Raw genomic sequence first — 23,925 nt, forward strand, 5'->3', positions numbered from 1 at the left:
CGTCAAGGGCGCAAAGAGGTCTGCACAAGCGTGTTCACCGCAGCCTCGGTTTATGGTAGGTAGAATTGGAAACGACCTACGTGTCCACCCAGAGGAGACCGGATCAATAAAGTACAGTGCAAGGAAAAAACATAAAGCCATCAGATAGAGTAGACCTATTGTCCTCGTAGGGAAAGACGTCAGGTCTATGAGAAGAAGAAAAATCAAGGCCTAGGACGCTGCATATAGCACAGCAAGGTCTGATTTATTTTAAAATGTGTGTGTGTGTGTGTGTGCGTGTGTGTGTATACAGGAGGATACAGGTACATGCACAGACACAGTCTTTCGTGTGCAGAGAACATTTCTAAAAGGAGACTTATGGAAATGGTCACCAGGTTTTGGGAAAGGACTGAGGTTGGAAGTGGTGGCAGGGAGCCCGATTTTTCCTTAGAATACAATTTTGCTCTCTTGGAAATGTTGACCGTGTGTGCGTATGGATCGCTTTTCCAATTAAAAAAAAACAAAAAACTCGTTCTTTGATGTTTGGACGCTTGTGTTAAAACTTTCCTCCTTCTACCGAATCTCGCCTCAGTGCGTGGAGACATTCAAGGTACGGCACGACCGCACATGTATCCATTTAGGAGTGTGTCCGGGGGCACCTGGGTGGCTCAGTCGGTTAAGCGTCCAGCTTCGGCTCAGGTCACGATCTCACGGTTTGTGGGTTTGAGCCCCGCGTCAGGCTCTGTGCTGACAGCTCAGAGCCTGGAGCCGGCTTCAGATTCTGTGTCTTCCTCTCTCTCTGTTCCTCCCCCACTTGTGCTCCGTCTCTCTGTCTTCTCTCAAAAATAAATAAATATTTATGAGTGTGTCCACCCTCCTCGGAGGCAGAGGATGTGGGGGCCTCACCTCTGCACCCACTCTTTGAACCTGGCTCCTTATGGGCTTTTGAAGAATAAACATCGTCAACTCTGATTTATCCACCTTCATTTCCTTAACAGATTTTCGTGTTTACCAAGCTACTGTTGATGAAGCTTTGACTACCCTATGCCAGCCAATTTACACCCAGTGTCCTGCTGAATCGAGTCAGTAACCCTCAAATCTGGCTGGCTGTCGTAAATGCTGTCCGTGCCACTCACCCAAGTCTCCTGGACTGGCTGAGGCACCCGTCCCCCAGGTTCTGGGGACCTTGGCTGATAAAGGAAGAGCTGCCCGCCTGCTTCAAGGCGGGTCTTATCTGGTGGTGCTGTTTACCCTCCCCGACTCCTCCCAGGCTCGACCTCTCCATCGCTAAATCCCGTACGCGTGAATCCCTGTCTCAGGCTCTGCTTCTCGAGGACACAGCCTGAGACACTGTCTCTCGATCTCAACTGGGGCGGACAGTTCTTTAAACACAGTTGCTGGGAATCCACTGAAACCATATCTCTGGGAGTGCGTGGCCTCAGCACAAGGAGTTGAAAAAAACAACAGACATGCATAGCCCTGGATTGGGAAACAGGATCCTGAAACAAATATAATAAAAGGTTTACTACACCCATTTACTTAAAGTCACAGAGGTAGATTTGAATCCTGCTCTCTCAGACCCCCGAAGCCTTGACTCTGTTCTGTGCCAGAGGCTCAGCTGTTGGGGGGTTAACTTGCCCGGCCGGCATCAGAACAAGGTGATTTTAGGGGCTGGCTTCTGTGCAGAACATTCTCCCAGGCTTCCCCTGCTGGGCGTAAGCTGGCCAGCCAGCTCTAAAATAGAATCGCTAACATGGTCAGGAAGAAAACTCCTGGGGGGATGGGGGGGTGAGGGGTGGGAGACTGTTCCACAGCCAGACGACGGCGCTGGGGCTCGGACTGGTGCCTTGGTCCCACTCAAGGCCAGCCTGGCATGAAGAAAATAGGGGAAGCAGCTCCCAGGCAGGCCTTCGGGGACTTCCTGTCCACCTGTGCACACTGGAACAACAGGAAAAGTCTGCAGTGGGGCCCGGTGGGCGGGGCAGGGGGCAAATCAAGACAGGCAAGGTCCACCCAGCCAGCCTTCCCCTCTCAATCCTCAGGGACAGACGCCCCTACAAAGGTCAGGGCAACACAGGGAGCATGTGGTAATAAGCACCTGCTGTCTGCCTGGCCCTGCATTAGGACCTGAGGAAAGACATGAACAAGACACGGGCCCTACCACCTCCCAAAGTTTCGTTTATTCACTCATTCGCCCATTCATTCATTCAGTCATGCATTCAGTTCAGCATGCATTTATTGAGCACCCACTGTATGCCAAGCCCTGTTCTAAGAACTGGGGAAACAAATAATCAAGACGCGTCCCTACTCTCAAGAAGTTTCGCTTTTCCTTCACTCATTCAATTCTGCTTAACGTTCATGAACAGAGTGAACGGGTGGCAAGCACTGTGCGGTGTGACAAGGGTACGAATACCTGGCACAGTCACCGCTCTCAGCCCCATCCACCCCTTCACAGCTTCATTCGTCTGGTACAATGAGCACTTACTGAGTACCCTCTGTGTGCCAGGGACACAGATAAGAGAGAACCTCTGCCCTTGACCAGCCAGCCATCCTTCCCCGCTTCACCACTGATGGGTTCAGTTCACCAAACAAATACTGGGCACCTATCGAATGTCAGACCCTGGAAGGCGGATAAATGAGCCCCAAGGCTGGCCCTGGAGGAACAGAGAACGTGGCACTCGCACAGGGGTGAGTAACAGCTTGGTTCCTCCATCAGGACCACAGGGCCCCACTCGATGGTTCCTCAAAAGCTCTGAGAGAGGCAGCCAGATGGGGAGGGGGGATGGGGGTGTGCAGTGCGCCCTCCCCGCAGGGCTACAGAGTGGAGAAGGGGTTAGGGGTGCGGCGGTGCGGGGGGGTGGGGGGGGGACACTCAGCACCCGGAGAGAGAAACTGAGCACCAGAAGCAAGGATGGGTGAGTGGGGACGAGATGAATCAGACACTTAAGTGAGAATTTTCAAGAACTTGAGGGATATTCTAAGTTTGGAAAAGGAAGGGGGGAAAAGTCAGCCCACAACTTCCGACTGTGGCAAGTTCAACACCGATGTTGATTTCCCTCGGTTCCCCCACCCTCTCGGGCCAAATGTGCCAGGAAAACAGCAGGCTTTGAATCCACCCCCTCCTGGGGGCTGTGGGGAGGATCCTATAGGTTTAATCCGCATGAAGCCGTGGTACACAGTAAGTGCTCAATAAATGATACCTAGTCACGTTTTCTTTTACTTCTAGCCAGGGTGGCTTTGCAACGTGACTGCAAATTGGCACTTCTCCCACTGGAAGGTGGGTCCGTGTCCCCTCCACTCGAATCCAGGGGGAAGGAGGCTTGAGACTGCTTCAATCCACAAGGAGCGGTGGAAGTGACTCCCGGGGGCTGTGTCCATCATAAAGGATGACACCTGCCTCGTGGGCTTGTGGCTGGGGAAGCCCAGGCTGCAGTGGCCGCATTTAGGTGTCCGGTCAACAGTCCCACAGAAGCCCGGCTCCCAGCTCATCGCAGGCACCGAGCAGGGAGGTGAGAAGAAGCCTCCGGATGATTCCAGCCCACAGCCATTCAGGGCTCCCAGCTGACCCCCAACGATCACAGAGCGGCTGTCCCCACCGAGCCCTGTCCGATTTTCCTGACCTACCAAATACTATGAGCATATTAAATAGTGGCTGGTTTATACCCCCATGTTTTGGAAGTGGTTCCCCAAAACACCTGGTACCTGCCTATCTGAGTCCCTGACCTGTAGACCTTGCACCATCTGAAAGGATGCACTAAACCAGAAAGCGGGGGACTTTAGAAGCTGTAAAGTTCTGTGCACACAGCAGCCCCTGGCTTCGGCGCTCAGGACGCCGGAGGGCTCTGCGGCTTTCCTAAGCCTACCTAATCAGCCGCCCTGTGACCAAGGCTGCCCCCTCCCCAGGCAGCCTGAGAGACTCTGCAGGCTACTGGGGCTGACCTGAACTCACGTGGCAGGTCGACGCTTTGTTCCCCAGACGGGACTTAGGTCATCCCTCCAGGAGGACAAAGGCTGCTTTCATGGGCCCAGGCTGCTCTCGGCAAACACGGGCAGTCAGGAGCAGAGCAGGGAGCAGGCGGCCCCCGGCACGCCCCCCTGGGAAGGTGGCCAACAGGCCAACAAGCTGGGACAGGACCAGGGTCCGGCGGGGGGGCCTTCCCTCCCCGTCTGGGTCTCTTCCAACTGCACCTAAACAAGGACAGGGCAGAGTACAGACTGGCAATCAGGAAACGTCCGGTAAATTCGACAGAATTGTGAAAGATTAAAAGAGGCATCCTCAGGATTAAAGTCAATTTAAAAACGTGAACTAACACAGTGCAGGCTCTGAGGCAACACCGTATGGGATCGAATCCCAGATCCACGGCTGAGCCGCTGTGTGGTCTTCTGCAAGCGACTTTACCTGTCTTTGAGCCTCGGTGTCATCATCTGTGAGACGGGGGTGGTAACAGCCTCTCCCTCGCAGGACTGTCGCAAGGGTAAAATAAAGCCACACGAAGCACTCTGCGTGGTGCCTGGCTGCTGTGGACTGAACTGTGTTTTCCCAAAATTTGAATGCGGAAGCCCTGGTCCTGGGACCTCAGAATGTGACTGTATTTGGACACAGGGCCTTTCGAGAGGTGATTAGGTTAAAATGAAGCCCTCAGGGTGGGCCCTAATCCCATCTGACTGGTGTCCCCATAGGAAGAGGACATATGGATACACACAGGCGCCAGAGTGCATGAGCAGAGAGGCAAGGCCGTGTGAGGACACAGCGAGAAGGTAGCCGTCGGCAAGCCAAGAAGAAAGGCCTCAGGAGAAACCAAACCTACCTTGATCTTGGACTCCTAACCTCCAGAACCGTGAAAAAATAAATTTCTGTCGTGTAGGCCACTTGGGCTATGGTAATTTAATCTGGCCGTCCTGGCGAAGACATACCCTGGCCCCAGAAGAGAAGGTAAAAAACACCTCCTATTACCGTGTTATTGCATTTACATCGTGACTATAAAATGATATTATGTTAACCACATGAACATGCTTACGTTTTATGAATGCACGGCTAATACAAAATATTAATATAACATTGAACAGAATAGATCTACAAACATTTTTCCCTCCCTACCTCAGGATTTCTCCATAAAAAATAAAGAGAGGTTTCCTTAAAAAGAAAGCAAGGGGTTTTCTCAAATGAATAATTGGAACCAAATTTCTTGACAACCTTCTCACGCATACCATCACTTCCCCTTTGAGGAAATACTGATATTATGTCCTTTAGGCTCCAAGTAAAGATACCCTCTCATCTCCCACCTCTTCCAGAACTGCCAGGCCTTTGCACCAGCTGGTCCTGCCACCAGAATGTCCATTCCCCGCTGGTCCTGCTCAGGCTTTAAGACCCAGCTCAGGGCCCAGCCCCGAGCAGGCGCTCAGTACACGTGCACAGCAAGCCGACCCTGAGACAAGCCAGTGAGTGCCTTTCAAAGACGAAGTCGCTGGGCCCAGGGTGGGACCAGACCCCAGTATCCTGGCTCCCAGGCTGCCTCCCACGTATCCGTTCTGCCTCAAACATGGAAACCCTATATTTGTTCAGCTTGCAAGTCCCAAATCCAAGTCCCTTTTCAGCTCTGGAAAAGTCCTTTGCCCACCAGTGACAAAAGTGGGCAGCAGGACAGGCACTGACCCGCAATTAGTTGTTTACTCATCCATTACTGATGGCCTGAAGCCAGACTTACCACCAAAACACACAAACAAAAAAGGTACAGCTTCTCTCCAGGGACCAGCATCCTAGGATTCAGCAAAATGTACCCACCCCACCCCCCTCCATCATTTACATCCTACACTATACCCCCTTCTCAATATTGGGCTGAAAGGACCAGGGCCCAGGGGCTGGCCCAGCTTATCCCACCAAGATTGATCCGAGTGGCCTGACTCCTCCTTCCTGGGCACCAGAACTCAGGCTGCGGGAGACCTCGGGGTGCAAAGAGGGACCGTGGGCTCCAGGCGAAAAAGCCCTGCCCCAGAAACCAGGTTCTGATGCCTTCTCTCCATGTGACCTTGGACAAGTCAGGTATCCCTCAACGACCCGATGCGCAACATGGGGATAATTCAAGCACCTGCCTCTCTGGAGAGGGTTACACACACTCAGGTATGTGGCTGTTTTAAGGAAAGAGCCTAAATGTCCATAACTGACAAACGGATTTATATATACAATGGAATACTACTTGGCAATGAGAAAGAATGAAATCTGGCCATTTGTAGCAACGTGGATGGAACTGGAGGGTATTATGCTAAGTGAAATAAGTCAGGCAGAGAAAGATACCATATGTTTTCACTCACATGCGGATCCTGAGAAACTTAACAGAAGACCAGGGGGGAGGGGCAGGGGGAAAAGAAAAGTTACAGAGAGGGAGGAAGGCAAACCACAAGAGACTCTTAAATACTGGGAACAAACTGAGGGTTGATGGGGGGGTGGGGGAGAGGGGAAAGTGGGTGATGGGCAGGGAGGAGGGCACCTGTTGGGATGAGCACTGGGTGTGGTATGGAAACCAATTTGACAATAAATTATATTAAAAAAAAAAGAAAAAAGAAAACCATGATTACTAACAAAAAAATAAAACAAAACAAAACAAAACAAAACAAAAACAAAACAAAACAAGATAAAATAAAATAAAATAAAATAAAGTAAAATAAAATAAAGTAAAATAAAAATTAAAAGTCCACCTCAGAGCTAGGTGATTTGTTAGAACAGGAGCGCCCTCTAGCGTCTCAACCTGGAAATCATTCCGCCAGTCAGGCAGCCAGTTAGCATCCTATATACTACGTGGTTCATAGAATATTCGCGGGAAGGAATGTTTCCACCTATACAGTGACTACTACCGCGTGCCAGGTGCTCTCCCTGCTGGTCTCTGCAATGAGATGCTTACATAATCCCCATTGAGAAAGGGGGATTTCTCATCCCCAGAGAGAAAACTGAGGCTCAGAGACATGAAGCCCCTCACTCAAGGTCACACAGCAGGGAAGGCTGGATTTAAACTCAGGCCTGTCTGACCCCAAAGCTCCGTTCTTTACTAGATTCATAGAATTGGGAGACTGTGCACAGTAAAAAAAAAAACAAAACCCAGTCCAATACTTAAGGAGAACCCAGTCCAATACTTCATTATACCAATAGAGAAACTGAGGCCCAGAGAGGGCAAGCAATTGCCTTGGGGTCACACAGCAATCACGCTTGGGACTCCTGGCTCCCAGAAGTGTTTTGCTCACAGGCCCACCCCTCCAGAGCTTCTACCCTGCATTTATCATTCCTTTTGGCCGTCACAGAATTGGCACGCCCCTTCCAAATGCTTGAAGCCCTGGAATGTCTGAAACTCAGCAACGGTTCCTTTGGGATGGCAAGGGCTGCCAGCCTGCAAGCCCTCCATTCAAGAGCAGGGTTCATCTCATCCGGTCAGCGCGAAACTCCCAAAGGCATGGGAGTGTGGCTGAGGCCCACCGAGGACCCGGGAAGGGCCCGACGAGCCGGGGGGAGCCACGCACATCACAAGGTTCTCTTTTCCTTTTATGTTGAGGATCCTGCAGACTAACAGGGGGGATGGGATGGTGGTCCTGCCAGGAGGGGCCCTAACAGGGAAGAGTCGGGAACTGTCACCATGATGGATGTGCCCGGTGGATTCTTGTGAACCCTACAATGGGGGGTTAGCAGGGCCTGCTTGTGTCTAAAGGCTCTGAGGGCCTCCTAGTGGGGGCTCAGAAATGCCAGGAATTATCTAAGGGGCCAAAAAAATCTCACCACGCGGACTTGGTATTTTGACCCTCCCGGGAGGCCCTTTAACATTCCCACTCAGGGGCGTCTGGGTGGCTCAGTTAAGCACCTGACTCTTGATTTCAGCTCAGGTCATGATCTCATGGATCTGTGAGTTCAAGCCCCGAATCGGGCTCCACGCTGACAGCACAGAACCTGCTTGGGATTCTCTCTCTCCCTCTCTCTCTGACCCTCCTCTGCTCTCACTCTCTCAAGATAAATGCATACACTTTAAAAAAAAAATAAAATAAAAGTTCCCACCCGAGCATCTCAACGACCATTAGACATGGGCAGGGCAGAAGTTACCGTTCCTGTTGTACAGACAGGGAAAGCGAGGCTGGGGAGAGGATGGGGAACCGTGACAACATGGGGTGTCTGACAGACATTCTTTCCACCCCCCAAGTCCAAAGCCGAGTCCTGATCTGCCTCAGTCGCAAACCCACCCACCTACAGTTTTCCTGAAGAAAGTCAACGGCACCTCTACCCTTCCAACGGCCAGGCCCCAAACCCTCAGTGTCTTCAGGACTCTTCTCCTTCCCTCCCACCCCACATCCAATCCACCAGCAAATCCTGTGGCTCAACTTTCAAAACAGATCCGGAACCTGCCCCCTTCTCCCCACCTCCTCCGCTGCCCCTGGTCTGAGCCACCACCGTCTCCCCCCTGGACACCTGCGGGGGTCCCTCACTGCGCTTCCTCGTCCTGCCTTGGTCCCGCTTCAGTCTGCTCCATGTGTGGCAACCGGGGGGGCTCCATTCAAAACCACATCAGGTTGTGTCACTCGAGGTGTCACCCCTCCACGGCTCCGTCACCCTCACAGCACCAGGCAAAGTCCTTCACGTGACCTCCACGACCTTGCTGTCAACTCTGCTCCCCTCACTCACTCTTCGGCAGCCACCCTGGCCTCCCTCCAGATTCACGAAAGCACCTGTGCACACTCGGACCACAGGACCTTGGCACCGGCTGCTGCCTCTTCCCCCAAGCTTCCCTGGCCTATTCCCTCCCCTCTTCCAAAGTCTCTGTCCAAATGTCACCTTCTTAGGTAGGCCCCCCGGTCCCACCCATCCAAGTCCTCCTGAGCCTTCTTACTTGCTTACTTCCTTCTTTCCACAGCACACTCCACCCCCTGACACATTATACATGTTCTTATGTATCATGCCCATTGTTCACTGCCTGAACCCACTGGAATGTTAATCCCTGAGACAGGGATCTTTGACCACATTGTTCACCGATGTATCCCAAGCCCTTCGCTCAGGGCCTGGCACATGTGTTTACCTGAACCGAACTGAGGGCCCATTAGGTGTCTGTGCTGACATCAGTCATCAGCACTTATTCAAGACCTACTACGGGCCAGCTTTGTTTGCATTACTTCACTGAGTCCTCAGGACGCCCCCCCCGCCAGGAGATGCTGTCATCATCCCCACTCTACGGATGGCAAAGCTGACTTTCTGCGAGGTGAAGGGGTTTGCTCAAAGCCCCACACTCCACTAGGAAGCGGCTCCGTGGGGGCTGGAAGCCGGGAGAGCCTGGCTCCAAGACCCCGTTCTCAGCTCTGCAACTTGGCTTCCTGATCACGGCTTGAGTCAGATGCAAACCTCTCGTGACGCAAGGCATCCCGTGGCCCAAACCCCAGGCCCAAGCCAAACAGCACAAAAATAGCCAGTTCTTCTATTCTGGCCACAAACACTGCGAAGACAAACCAGGCCTCTGCACACACGGAGGGCGCCAAGATCTGAGACGCAGGAGCTGGTCATGAAAATAACGACAGTAGCAGCAGCGACCGTTGACGGGCTTGTGCTGAGCGCCGGGCACCACGTCAGAGCTCACGGGCAGCTCGTCCCGCGACACCTGTGACACACTGGGCCGGTCGCGTGGTCCATCGGCCCACGTCCAGTGCCCAACCAGTAGGTGCCAGACACGGTGCCAGCGGCTGGGGACTCAACGGTGAGCAGGACAGGCCGAGGGAAGCCGTGTGCAGTGACCAAGCACATCGGCTTCGACGTCAGGCTTCCCGAGTTCAAAGCCCGGCCCCGCCCTTACGGGCCTTTTAACATCGGGTGGGTACTCAACCTCTTGGAATTTCTGTTTTCTCAAATGTGAAACGGCGACAACACCGACCTCGTGGGGTTGTTCTAAGGATTATCATGATGCCGCCCGTGGGTGGTGGGCCTGGGGGAAAACACGGTTCGTGGGTACCCTTATCTCCTGGACGTGGTGACAAGCTGAGCGAGGGATGTAGCTCAGCAAACAAGCAGCAAGGAAGCCCGAGGGAAAGAACAGCCAATTTAACCACATTTAGACATTTGGACATTTTCCCAATTAAAAAAAAAATAAAAAATCCGGTCATGGAGTCAAGCGAGGGGAGATGAATCTTACCAACCACAAGGGGAAACAAAGTGGTTTCCCTCTCTCATTCCACAGAGACCGAGCCACTGAACCACCAACCCCGGAAGGGGCAGGGGAGGGACCCACAACCAACAGCACAGGGGACCGTCCTGGATCTCGGACTCCATGTCACGTGGCAGCTTCCAGGAGAAGCTGCCGGAAGTGCCATTCTGATAAGCCCCTTAGCTGTGGGTGACACAGACTAGAGGAAGGTGGCCAGCCACGAGGCAGCCTCCAGCCTCTCTGAGCCTGGGAAAGTCTGTGTGTGTTGGGGGGTGGGGGGTGCAGGGCGTCTCTGCCATTATAGCAGAGCCATCCCCATCCCCCAAAAAAAGAACATTTCGAAACAGAGCACCCATTCTGAGTCCAGCCCTGCACCAAGAATACTAATGCCCTTATCACAGTGAATCCTCAGTGGAGCCCGGCTAGGTGGGGCCGACGACTTCCACTTACAGATAGGGAAACTGAGGCCCGGAGCAGTAATGGGACTTGCTTTTTGGTGAAGTCGGGATTCTGAGCCAGGGCTCTCTCTCTCTCTCTCTCTCTCTCTCCAGACCTGCTTGGCCCAGTGCAACACCCTTCTATCATCTTCCACCTTGCAAAGCTTGCTGTGAATAAAAACCGGTAGGCTGGCAAGCTGCCTCAATCCCATGGGCCTCAGTTTCCCCACCAGAGAAACCAGAATAACAGGCTCAGTGAAGTAGTTAAAGCGACACACTGGAGACCTAAGATCAGATCTGGGCTCTGACAACTCCCAGCTGGGGAACCTTAGATGAGCTGCTTAACCTCTCTGGGCCCGTTTCCCTAAATGCAAAACAAAGGCGATCATGAAATCTACCCATGGGGTTCTGGTGAGGATAGGATGAGACATCCACGAAAGGCACTAAGCCAGGATGTTGTAAATGGTCAGCAGGAATGGTGCTGGCCATTATTAATTATTATTATTAATTATTACTACCATCAATGCTACTACTGTTGCAATTGACAACCTCGAGCCACACCAGCTTGATGTCAGTGCCCCAAAAAGGCCACCAGCCTTGGGACTGTCTGGCTAAGCTATCCCAGCAACAAAGGAGATTAAGTAACTCAAACAGCCATGGCGGCTCAGTCATCAGCTACAGTTACTAATGATTTGAAACAGAAACAGTTTCCCTCCCCCACGTCCCAGCTGACGCTGGGCTGGTGACAGGGCGGGATGGTGGGGGCCGGCGGTTTCTCCCCCCACCCCCAGAAAGACCTGTAGCTATGTGATGGACTCGAGACACCAACAGGAAGCCACTGACATCCCATCAACAAATGACAACTTTGCAGAAACCTGCTGCAGCCGACGCCTGGCCCCTAAGAAGCTGACTTTCGAAATAACCTGAAAGGTAAATACACATTTAAGGCTGGAGGGCACTGGGGATGAGCACCGGGTGATGTGTGGAGGTGCTGAATCACTACATTGTGCACCTGAAGCGAATATCACACTGTATGTTAACCGACTGGAATTTAAATAAAAACTTAAAAAAACATTGAAGGCTGAGAATAACCATCACTAAGTTGTACGTATGGTGAAAGCCCCAGGAAGATGGCAAATAGCCAAGGCTGGTGACACGTGCGAATTCTAAGCAGTCATCAAACAGCACGTTTACAGAGTGTTTTTCAGTGGTGTGGGCAAACGTTCTCGTTATCAGTGGGCACACACAACGATGTGGATATCTAAGCACTCATTCGCGCAGCCTGCAGTCAGCGGGCCCCTGTTATGGGTGAAACTCACAGGCAAAATACAAGGTGGGATCCCGGCTTGGGTCCTGGAACAGAAAAAGGATGTTGGTGGAAAATCGGGTGAAACCTGAATCAGGCACGTTTCTCTCAGCCTTGGGGTTAGTGGACGTCTCAGGCCAGATCACTCTCTGTGGAGGGAGCTTGGGGGGTGGGCGGCCATCCTGTTCAGCATCCCTGGCCTATACCCACCAGATGCCAGTACCAACCCTCTTCCCTCAGTTGTGACAGTCAAAGGAGGTCATCAGCTCTTGCCAAGTGTCCCCTGAAGGTCAAAACTGCCCGCGGATGGGAACCGGTGGAGTAAAATTGATCATTTAGTTAATAGTACTGAACCAATTGCTTCTTTTGGGTAAATGTATGGTGGTTATGGCAAGACGCGAACATGGGAGGAGATGGGGGGAAGGGTTCAGGAACTCCCCTACTATGTGTGCGACATTTCTATAAATCTAAAAGTATTCTAAAATTAAAAAGTAACTTTAAAACACCAGGGTCATGGGACAATGAATGGGCGGAGGGAAGGTGGATTCGCCTCTATGGCGGGGATGGGGAGAGGCACCCTCTCCCACCCCCCCACCACCCAGAGACACGTGCGATAGTCAGCGGCCAGGTGGTCACTCTCAATCTGATGGTAGGTTCCTGGGAGAGAGGAAGAGCTCGCATTTGCTGAGCAGCGACTTCTAGACCTTCAAGCTAAGAGGGTTCCCAGGGATGGTCCCAACAAGCAAATGAGGAAGGTGACGTGTCCCCACTTCGCAGATGAGGAAGCTGAGGTCCAGTGAGGTCAACTGGCCTGCCCGACGCCAGGCGGCTCTGACACGATCCAGATCTGAAGCCTGAGGGGTTTCCACGTCCCCCAGCTTTCTCAGAAGCTCAACAAGCAAGGGTTTCCAGCTTCGCGTTCCAGACACAGGGCTAATCCTGTTATCCGTGCGCCAGGCTGTCTTTGGTGGGGCGGAGGGAGGGAGATGTGGGTGAGCCGCAAAGCCAGCAGTGAGGACACACGGCGCCTCAATGCTCCAGGACCTGGTCACCCACAGGAGGCAGTGAAGACCAGATCTCTGGGATTCACGCCTGGCAAGACCCTCTAAACCACCTCGTTATGGTTCCGATGGGGAGACTGAGGCCCAGAGAACCAGACTTGCCCCAGGCCACACCGGGAGTTGGGGGCAAAGCCAAGTAAGGAGCCGCATCTCTGTCCACCTGTCCCCCACAGCTGCCCTTGCGAGGCTGACAGCGTCCTCCTCGACGTCCCCCTTACCTCCCACCGGCCAGGCTGAGTTTGTGCTGGTTTCTGGGACCAGTCTCAAGCATGCCTTTCAATCACCCACCCCAGCCCTTCGCACATGCTGTTCCTTCTCCCTGGCACACCCTTCCCCCTGCCCTACCCTAGCATCCACCTGCCAGCTCCTACATATTCTTTAGTGTTCAGCTTCCCCGGGAGACTCTCCTGGACCCCCCGACCCCCGACGAGACCGTGTCCCCCACAGCTCTGTGAACCACCCCCTCCTAACACACCTGTGCTGTCTGTCCCAATTCCTTGTGCAGGGCCCGTGACCCCGCAAGGTTCAGGGGCCCTGTCTATAGCTCCAAACCGCACTCGGCGTGTGTCAAGTGAAGGTATGCTGATGTGCCCAGAGTCCACACAGAGCTATCAGCTCTGCGTTTCTGATTCTGACACCAATTCCAACGCGTATTTTTTTTTTTTTTCCAACACCACCAAGCAATTCTCTGACACTAGCTGGGTGTCCTACCATTTCAACTCAGTTCTGACACTATCCGCCTGGAGACAGCATCAGATCCCACGGGTTGGGCTAAGGGCTCGGTCCTGCACGATGGCCTCCCACCCCACTTCAGACGCCAATCACGAGTCCCGGTTCGGTTGTCACCTGGGCTTCTGACAGACTGGCTGTGGACCCGGGGTTCCCATGACCTCCTCCTTGCGTCCAATTGATTTGCAAGAGTGGCTCACAGATCTCAGGGAAACATTTTACTTACGAGATCACCAGCTTATTATGAAAGGATGGAACCAGAGAGCAGCCAGATGGGAGAGGTGCACACGGCAGGGTCTGGGGAAAGGGTGCGATGCTCCCGTGTTCTCTGAGCTAGCCTATACACCTGTCTACAAATCTCCACGTGCCCACCAACCCAGAAGCACCCCCTGTCCTTTTAGGTTTTATACGGAGACTTCATTACATAGGCATGGCTGATTAAATCTGTGGCCGCTGGGGATTATTGTGACCTCCAGCCCCTCTCCCCTCCCTGGAGGTCAGGTGTGGGACTGAGATTTCTAACTTTCTAATCCCATAGTTGGTTCCCCTGGCAACCAGTCCCCATCCTTAGGTGGGGTCCAAAACTCACATCATTAACATAATCTCAGGACACCTTTATTGCTCCCTTATCACTTAGGAAATTCCAGGGTTTTAGGAACTCTGTGCCAGAAACAGGAAGGAAGGCCAAATACGTATTTCTTACTTAAATCACAGTATCACAGGGGCGCCTGGGTGGCTCAGTCAGTTGAGCATCCGACTTTGGCTCAGGTCATGATCTTGGGGTTTGTGGGTTCGAGCCCCGCATCAGGCTCTGCGCTGACAGCTCAGAACCTGAAGCCTGCTTCGGATTCTGTGCCTCCCTCTCTCTCTGCCCCTCCCCTGCTCTCGCTGTCTCTCTCTCTCAAAAATTTTTAAAAAAATGTTTTTCTGAAAAAAAAAAAAAAATCACAACATCACAGCCTCCCTAACAGCAAGCCCAGAGCCTGACACACACTTGGGCACATCAAGGTCATTGGGTCACTGTGGACGACAGATTTCAAAAATACACATGACTATGGGTGACTTATTTTCTTCCTTCATTTATGTCCTTTAGGACTTTTCAAAAGTTTTCTACCACCTCCATATATTATTTTTATAATTAAAAAGACAAAAATAAATCAATAAATATTGCCTTACATTTAAAATATGACAATATTCAGGGGCACCTGGGTGGCTCAGTCGGTTAAGCATCCGACTTCAGCTCAGGTCATGATCTCATGGTTCACGAGTTCGAGCCCCACGTCAGGCTTTGTGCTGACAGCTCAGAGCCTGGAGCCTATTTCGGATTCTGTGTGCATGTGTCTCTCTCTGTCCTCTGCTCCTGCTCTGTCTCTCTGTCTCTCAAAGAAACATAAACATTAAAAAATATGACAATAAAGGATACGGACCAGGAGGGTCTCCTGTTTTTCATCTGCTCCAGGAGCCTGAGGAGGAATACAGACGCTGGGGGAGAGACGGGTGAAGAACAATGTTTCCTAAAGTTGTATTTTTAGGAGCTCCGGAAAATTCCCTGGGTGAGAAGGCATCTGAAGTATTTGCAAACATTCAGCAGGGGGAAAAATAATATTTCCCAAGTCTTTCCCTCCTGGGCGTTTTCAACCTGGTGGCAAGCGTTCTGGAAAACTCCAAGACCCACTCATGACAATTCCCTGCTAAGCCCCTCTGTTCACAGAGGCCTGGTGAATGTCACTCAACCCGCCATCGCCTACCACCCACCCCTTAGTTGCACAGATGAGGAAACAGAGGCCCAGAGAGGGAAGCAACGTTCCTGGGCACACACAGCCCGGTCAGTTTCAGTGTCAGAAGATCCGAAAAAGCACTTGGTACCCCACAAAGCACTTCCGCGGGGTTCCCCGACTTTGGTATTTCACCAGAAAAAAAAGTTGTGGGTTTTTTTCTTCCCCCTTTGTTATACAGAGGAGAGAACGCAATGAAAGGATTCTAACTTTTTACCCTTGCTTACAAAGTTCCTTGAAAGGAGACCGAAATCTGTTCTTTTCATCATAAAAGACAGGATGTTTTCACCCACAGAGGCAAGAGGGATATAATTTCAGAAAAAAGAATAGTCCTTTAAATCAAAGAAATGTCACTTTCTGAAAACCTCACTAGTGCTGTCCCTGTTTTTCTGGTTTCCCTGAGGACCAGAGGGGAGGCCACTGGTGCCCGGCCCTGGGGAACCAGTGATCACGAGACTCTGGACTCAGTGCTCTTCAAACCCCCATCCCTTTCCCCAACGCTCCCTCCTCCGTGAAAACAGCCACCATTTCTTAAGACAACAGAGACACTGCTGGCCAGACAGAGCCCAAGACCAACTTGGTCTGAGGCGGGAGAGAAAAAGAAAAGTCCGAGTCCGGGCGGCCACACTCACCCAGAGGTACTGCAAGAGTTTCAGGAGGCTGGGACAGTAATAATACTCCATTTCAGACGCCCGGGGTTATGCTGCCGGCACTGTGTGCGCTTCCAGTTTTTCTCCGGAGGGGGCGGCTCTTCCCGCTCGGCTGGTCACGCCGGAGTCAAGTTCAAGGCGGCATGAATCATTCAGAGGCCGGCTGACAGCCAGGACACCGGCCAGACGGCCCCGCTAATGGCCACAGCCACCTCTGGGGTGGGGATGTCACTGCTCAGTCCCGTGAGCCCCGCCTGGAACATCTCCGGTGGCTCGTCCAGGGGGGCGGGCCCAGGGGCGACTCCTCCCAAACCCAGCTGCAGGGTCGAGGGGGGGAGGGGGAGGACCCCAGCGCCCTCCCCGCTCTCCGGGTGCTCAGCCGTGAGGCAGGAAGAGACAGGGTGTGCCTGTGTGCGTGCACCTCTCCGTGTATGAGTGTAATTGTGTGTGTCTGAGTGTGTTTTACGAAAGGGCGTGTTTGTGCTTGTGTGTGTGCGCGTGCGTGAGCGTCTGAGTGAGTGAATGTGCGAGTACAAGCGTGTGTGGTTCCTCCCCGGCAGACCACACAGTGAGGGGGAGCTCCCCCACCCAGCTCCTCACACGGAAAGGAAATAAATCAGCTCAGATGGATCCCATCAGTTGACATCCACAGCCCCTCCTGGCTCCGATCAAGTTCCTTCTGACTCAACAAAGCTTCTCGCAGTGGAAGGAGGGCCTGGTTGTCCCCATTTTATGGGAGGGGAAAACTGAGGCCCAGAGAAGGCTAGAGACTTGGTCAAGGCTACACGAGTTGGAAACCGAGCCAAACCTGGAACCTGGGCTTCCCAAACATGAGTTCTGGGTTCTGTCCTTTTTGTGGGCAGTCAGGACTGCTGAGGGAAGGAAAGACCAGCTCCCAGAGTCGCCATCTGCCAGCTGCGTGACGTGGGGGTGTGGGAGAAGCATCCATTTGCAGAGATTAAAAATGCAAATTATAGCACCTCTAAGGCCCTCCCGGGGGACCCTTCTTGGATGTTTCCTCTCAAAGAGGCTGATGGTGGCAAGTCTCTCCACCTCCCTGAGCCTCGGTTACCCCTTCTGTAAAATGGGATGGACGATCCCCACCTTCCAGAGTTCTGCAAATTCAGTGAGGTACAATGATACCAAAACCTCGCGTCTCATTCCCACAGCATTTCCACGGGAGAGGCGTTATCATCTCCGCCAGCCAGATGAGGAAACCGAGGCTCCCAAAGGCAAAAGGCAGTTGCCCCAGGTGAGTGGGGCAACCAAGCCGTGAGGCAGACCCAGAGCCCCCTGCTCCAGACCACCTGCTGGCCTAGGCCCGGACCAGAGACGGGCACACACAGTGAGCCCTCCACACAGGAGCCAGGCCTGAGGCCTCTCCTTGGAGGGTGGGGGCGTAGTGCTGGGCAGAGGCGTTGGCTCAGAGCCAGGCTCCCACCCCCCAGACCCCTGGGCCCATCTGCACCCACACCAGCCCCACAACCCAGTGCTGGGCCGAGCGGCTGACAGGAAGCTCATCTGAACGCCACAGGGGAGAGCTGAGCTCAGCAGCTGAGGAGAACGTGGAGTGAACTTCAAAGCTCTTCAAAGGCAAGCCCGTGGCTTCACAAGTTCTTGACATCCCACATCCGGCAGGCAGCGCTCACTGCCCGCCTGACAGTCAGTCAAGGGCCGGTCCATCCTTCCCGGAGGGTGCAGGGGAAGGTAGGGCCCGTGTCCCCGCTCGCTGACCGACTGGCTGATGGTACAGGCACAGAGCCGCATCCTGACAGCACAACCAGGGTACAGGGCCCCGCTCGCTGGCTAACGGCCCAGTTGGAGACCGGATCCCCGCTGGCTGTACAGCTAGGGTGTGTGTGGCGTACTGAGGGACTGAACGACAGTCAAGCCTAACTGAGGGGCTAACAGAAAAGGGGGACAGGTGGCCCTTGCCTAGTGACACGCTGACTGACTACCCACCAGCCCCGCGAGGGGAGGCTATTCCTATGCAGTCTCCAACTGGCCCGACAAGGATGAGGACCCAGAGGGAAGAGGGTGGGACGGGGCAGAGGGGATGACAGAGACAGGGATGGGGCGGTGACGGGGGAAGCACGGTTCCTGAGAGCAAAGCCTATCTGGTGAAGAAGGGGCATGGCGGGAGAGGAGAGGAGAGGAGCGCAAAGAAAGAGGGAGGAAGCGAGGAGACCGATGGCCCGAGAGGGGCAAGGAGACCGTCAGGGACGAGACAACAGAGCACAGCTGGGGAGAGAGCGGGGACAGAGACAACGAAGACAGGGGCAGGGGTGGGAGGAATAAAAAGAGAAAAAGCCAGGGGCGCCTGGGTGGCTGGCTCAGTCGGTTAAGGGACCGGGCTCTGGGCTTTAGGTCAGGTCATGATCTCACGGTTCATGGGTTCGAGCCCTGCGTTGGACTCTGCACTGACAGCACGGAGCCTGCTTATGATTGTCTCTCTCTCCCTCCCTCTCTCTGCCCTTCCCCTGCTCTCTCTTTCTCTCTCTCTCTCTCTCAAAATAAATAAACAAACTTCAAAAAAAAAAAAAAAGTGAAAAAGCCAGACCAGCAAGTCCAAGATGGGAGTCAGGGCTGACCCAGGACCAGGCTGGTGGGGGGTGGACGGCCACCAAAGTTGGAACACCACAAAGCCCCAACCCAGAGATGGTCACAGTCACCAGGGCATGCCCCCTGGAGCAGCGCCCCCTCTCCAGGCTGGAAGTGACCTCCACCTAGTCTGCGTCAGTCCCTAGTATGGGACTGATCTCCACCTGGCAGGGAAGCCACCTGCATACATGTGACAAAGGCACCCCCCCACACATACACATGCACACATACCTTGAATGCCTTCCTATCCCTGGCTCCCATCCCCCCAGCTCCAGGCCCCTGCCTGCCTTTCACCACTCGACCCTACACCAGCCCCTCCCCCACCTGGTGAGTCATGTGCCCACAGGGCCTTTGCTTGTACTGTTCCTGAGTCAGAAGCAATCTTTCTCCCCGCAGAGGGTTGAAGGTGGCCCCTGCAAAAAAGATATGCCCGCCCAGAACCCATAAATGTGACCTTGTTTAGAAAAAGGACTTTGCAGACGTAATCAGGTTAAAGGTCTGCAGATGAGACCATGCTGGATGACCCGGGCAAGGCCCTAAATCTAACACGTATCCCTAAAAGAGAGGAACAGAAGTTGCAGCCTCGGGGAAGGTCGTGATGTAAGAACAGAGTCACAGACTGGAGCCACCAACTGCTGGAAGAGACCAGGAAGGAGCCTCCCTTAGGAAGGAGCCTCCCTTAGAATCTTCCCGGAGGGAGCCTGGCCCTGCCGATGCCTGGATTTCAGACTTCTGGCCTCCAGAGCTGCGAGGGAGCAAGTTTCTATTGTTTTTGAGCCACTGAGTATGTGGTGGTTCGTTGGGGGTCCTGGAGAATGAGTATACTCCCCCCTCCCCTGTCACCTGGTTCCCTCCCGCTCACGTTGACCCCGAAGCTTCAGATGGAACCGTCCTGCCCCTCCCGGTAGCCCCCAGCCCGGGCAAAAGGTGGGCCCCCAGACACAGCGTCCCAGAGTGCCTCTTCTGGCAGAACTTTCTGCTTCTCTGCCATCCCTCCTCCAATCCCTCGTCCCCGGGAGCCCACCCCTGGACAGCCTGTCTCCCCCCCGTCCAGGAGCAACATCCGGCCAAAGCAGGTCCCAGGGCAACTTGTACTAACGTCGTTCGTTCATCCAAGAACAGACGGATGGTACCACAACCATGTAAGACCTCCGGAGAGATCGGCACTTGGCAGAAATCACCCACAAGGGGCGGGGGCTTAAACTTGCCGTCGGCATTCGGGAAGGAAGGGACTGAAAAGTGGCAGCCCCCTGGGCACGGTCTGGGTGTTGGGGTTTCTGGCGGGGGAGGGAAGGCAGGGGCTCCGCGCTCTCTTACTTGGACGAGTTGCCAGCGTCCGTGCATCTGAGGAGCCACGTGCAGCCATGCTGAGCTGCGGCTTGTCTAGGAACACGGGACTGCCTGGCCCACCGGGCCGGCATTCCTGTGCGGACGGGGCAGAACCACGTGGTGCTGCCCGGGGACCAGAGCGGCCACGTGCCTCCTGCTCCCCGCAACCCAGGCCTGGACCAGGCCCCGGCCCTCACAGGCATCCGGATCTGTGATCCCGTAGGAGCCCGGGCAGCCCAGTCACCCATCGCACGCCCCCCGTGCGCCTGTGGTGTCCAGGCCCTGGGCCGGACACGGATGAAGCCGATGTGGCCACCACCCGAGACGCTAGAAGGGCCTGCTTGCCCCACAAGCCTGTCGTCCCTCAGGGTCCACGGGCTTGGCCTTCGATGCCCTTACCCATACGGCCTCCACGTACTGCCCCAGCCAAACCCGTTCCTCAAGCACGTGTGGACCCTCAGCCTCCCGGCCTTTGCTCAGACAGCGTCCTCGGCCAGGAATGCCCATGCCAGCCTTGGAAGTGCAACCATCTGTCGAGCCCAATGCAAACAGCGTGTTTCCAGGAAGCCCTCCGAGCAAGCAGGAGTCACTGAGTCCCCTCTCTGAGTGTGTCAGGGTGCTCGGTGGGATGGGAGCCTATCTCCCCCACAGGGCTCTGGGCTCCCCACAGGCAGGGCCTTGGCCCACAGCCCAGCGCTTAGTAGGTGCTCTGTAACCATTTCCCGAAGGGCTGGGAATTTCCACTGCTCCCAGCACTAGACCTGCTGACGAAGAAATCACACGTGCCTCTGTGCCCATAACACACCGAGGGCGGACCTACTGCGTGCCCGGCACCCTGTCAGCCACCAAAAAAGGGACCCACAGACAGGCGCCTGGGGGCTCAGTGGGTTAAGTGTCTGACTCTTGGTTCCGGCTCCGATCGTGATCTCACGGTTTGTGGTTTCAAGCCCTGTGTTGCTGGGATTCCCTCTCTCCCTCTCTCTGCCCCTCCCCCGCTCATGCGTCTGCATGCACGCGCACGCTCTCTCTCAAAACAAATAAACTTAAAAAAAAAAAAAAAAAAGGGACTCACAGAAGCCATACACATGCCCCTGTGCTCCTGAAGTTGACAACCTCTGAAAGCAGTGGGGCACAGACAGGGCGGAAGGCTATCCAAGGGGGAAACTGAGAGCCAGGAAGGAGGTAGCAGGTCTCACAGAGGCAGCCCAGGGTGCCAGTGAAGGGCGTAGGTGCTGCAGGCAGACAAGCCTGTGTTCAAATCCTCATCCCAGCAGTAGCTAGCTATGTGATACTGAGCTGGTTATTTAATCTCGCCAAGCCCCGGCTCCCAAGTATAAAATAGGGGTGATGACGGTGGCTGCCCCTGAGCATCACTGGGAGGAGGAAATGAGGTACTATGTGTAAAGTGCTCAGGGGCTCTCAGCAGGGGCTGAAAGCACCTTGGCTGCGATTGGCTAGCGGCATATTAGGTTCAGTCACCCTGGCTGGCAGGAAGCCAGCAGGACCCCAAGCTGGGGTTGGCTCATCAGGTTATGGGCTTATCTCCCCCCTCCCCACAAAAAGCACCTCAGAGAACCTCTGGCCAGAGCAGAGCCAACCCACAGGCCATTATCAACTGCAGGACTTTCGAAAACATTTAAAGCACACACCTGGGGAGCAGGAGGTAGAAGGCAGAACAAGTTTTCATCCCTTCCCACCCAGCCTGACCCAGCAACGGCCCCTCATGCCCCAGTGGGTTCCGTCCACCACATGGAGGGGCACACAGGGTTGGGAAAGGCAGGGGAGACACCCACGGATGGGAAGGAGCCGGCCCAACACAAAGGACCAAAGCACTGATGCATGCTGGGGCGTCTGGGTGGCTCAGTCGGTTAAGCGTCCGACTTGGGCTCAGGTCATGATCTCACAGTCCCATGAATTTGAGCCCCGTGTCGGGCTCTGTGCTGACAGCTCAGAGCCTGGAGCCTGCTTCAGATTCTGTGTCTCCCTCCCCTGCTCGTTCTCTCTCTCTCTCTCTCTCTCTCAAAAATGAACATTAAAAAAAAAAAAAAAAAAGCACCGATACATGTTCTAAGATGGCTAAGAACGCGCTGCCCAGGGAAAGAGGCCAGATGCAAAGACCACGCGCTGTGCACGATTCCACTGATAGGAAATGTCCAGAAAAGGCAAAACTGTAGAGACACAGGGTAGGTCAGTGGTTGGTGAGGGGGGGTGGTGGGCGGAGAGTGGAGGATGACTGCTAATGGGTAGGAGGTTTCTTTCTGGGTGATGAAAAGGTTCTGGAATTCGTGGCACTGGCTGTACACCTTTGTAAACTTGCTAAAAATTATTAAATTACAGAGTTAAAATGAGTGAATTTCATGGTATGCAAATTATATTCCAATAAGCTTTTGGAAAAGGAGGAGAAAAAATAAGAAAAAAGAGGTGAGGGAGGATGGAGAGGAGGAGGAGGGAGAACAACAAAGGACTGAGGGAAGAAGTTACAGGCAGAGAGGGCGTCCGGCTGGCTCAGTAGGTTAAGCGACTACCTCTTGATTTCGGCTCAGGTCATGATCTCACGGTTTGTGAGTTCGAGCCCCGCATCGGGCTCACTGCTGACAGTGCAGAGCCTGCTTGGGATTCTCTCCTTCTGCTCCTCTCTCGGCCCCTCCTGTGCTCTCTCTGTCTCTCAAAATAAGTAAAATAAACTTAAATAAATAAATAAATAAATAAATAAATAAATAAATAAATAAAACACAGAAGTCACAGCCAGAGAAAAATCCCCAAGGTGGGCACATGTGAGCCCAGAGGCCCCTAGACCCCAGCTGAAGAGCCCCCTCCCCACTAATTCATGGAGCCTTGCTTGAGCACCTGCAGGGAGAAGGGTCAAGAAGCTGTGTCGAGCAGCGACTTGAACTCAGACAAGCCTGCGTGCCAACCCTAAGCCCGATCCTGCCCGCAGCATCATCCTGGACAACCTGTGTCTCCTCTCGGCACCTCAGTTTCTTCAGCTGTAAAGCGAGGCTGATAATAATTTCTTCCCTCGTGGGGCTCTTGTGAGGATGAGACCAGGTGGTGTCAGACCGCAAGGGCGCAGCCACTGGATGCCTTGAGGATTCATTGTAGAGCAGAGGGGACACCGAGTCAGCCTGAGTGAAACGGGATCCTTGCCTTCAGGGAGCGCATGGTCTATGGGAGAAAACCACTACAGCACTGGGGGGTGGGGCTAGAGGGCCGGGAATTCACCGCAAAGGATGCAACCCAGGAGGGCTTCTCAGGAGAGGTGGCATGGAACCAAAGTCAATTGAAATATGACCAAATGTTCCTCTTCTCAAGGGACCCTGTGTTCAATTAGAAGATTTAGTATCTCTGGAAATTCGTCTGCTCAAGTCAGAAATGCCATTTCTATATTCACAGGGCTGTCATCACGGGCTGCCCATCCCCCAGACACACACATATGCCACACTCCTTTTAGAAATAAAATAAAAACAGAATTTTTTCCCCACCAAGTAATTCCTTCAGAAGAGAAACATCATAAGTAAAGACAAACGGCGCAGCTGGGGCTGTGCAGGCTGAAGGAGAATGTCCCCACCTCAGCCCAGGAACTCCATGCAAGGCTTGTAAAATAGAAACTGTAAGGGGACCTAATGGGGAACGGAGCTGAGTGACACGTGTACCAAAATCAGTGGCATGTGTTGAAAAGAAAATCCAAATGGTCACAGAAGACTTGGCTTCTTCAGAGCAAAGGCCCTAATGCAAAAGGCGGGGTAAAAATGAATAATAAAACAATGTTGGAACTAGATCACCTCCGTCTCGCCCTCTGGTGGTAGCCTTTGAGTACTGCACGAGGAAAATGGTGACTTTTTGTTTTGTTTAAAATTTTTTTTTAACGTTTATTTATTTTTGAGACAGAGAGAGACAGAGC

At 53.6% G+C, this 23,925-nt stretch overlaps 1 protein-coding gene across 5 annotated transcripts in view; it reads right to left on the reverse strand.

Moving 5' to 3' along the window:
- Positions 1-23,925, reverse strand: part of KIAA1671 (KIAA1671 ortholog) — a 203,094-nt gene that overhangs the window by 91,606 nt on the left and 87,563 nt on the right. The window contains exon 1 of one of the 5 annotated variants that reach the window (XM_060612893.3): positions 16,077-16,352. The exons of the other annotated variants lie outside the window; for them this stretch is intronic. Coding sequence (XP_060468876.1) covers positions 16,077-16,127 — 51 coding nt within the window. The 5' untranslated portion in view covers positions 16,128-16,352. Of the gene's footprint in view, positions 1-16,076; positions 16,353-23,925 lie in introns of those variants that run through there. 5 annotated transcript variants of the gene reach the window in all.

Source organism: Panthera onca, chromosome D3 (assembly GCF_046562875.1).
Source record: "Panthera onca isolate mPanOnc1 chromosome D3, mPanOnc1 haplotype 2, whole genome shotgun sequence".
In the NCBI taxonomy this organism is placed as follows: Eukaryota; Metazoa; Chordata; class Mammalia; order Carnivora; family Felidae; genus Panthera; species Panthera onca.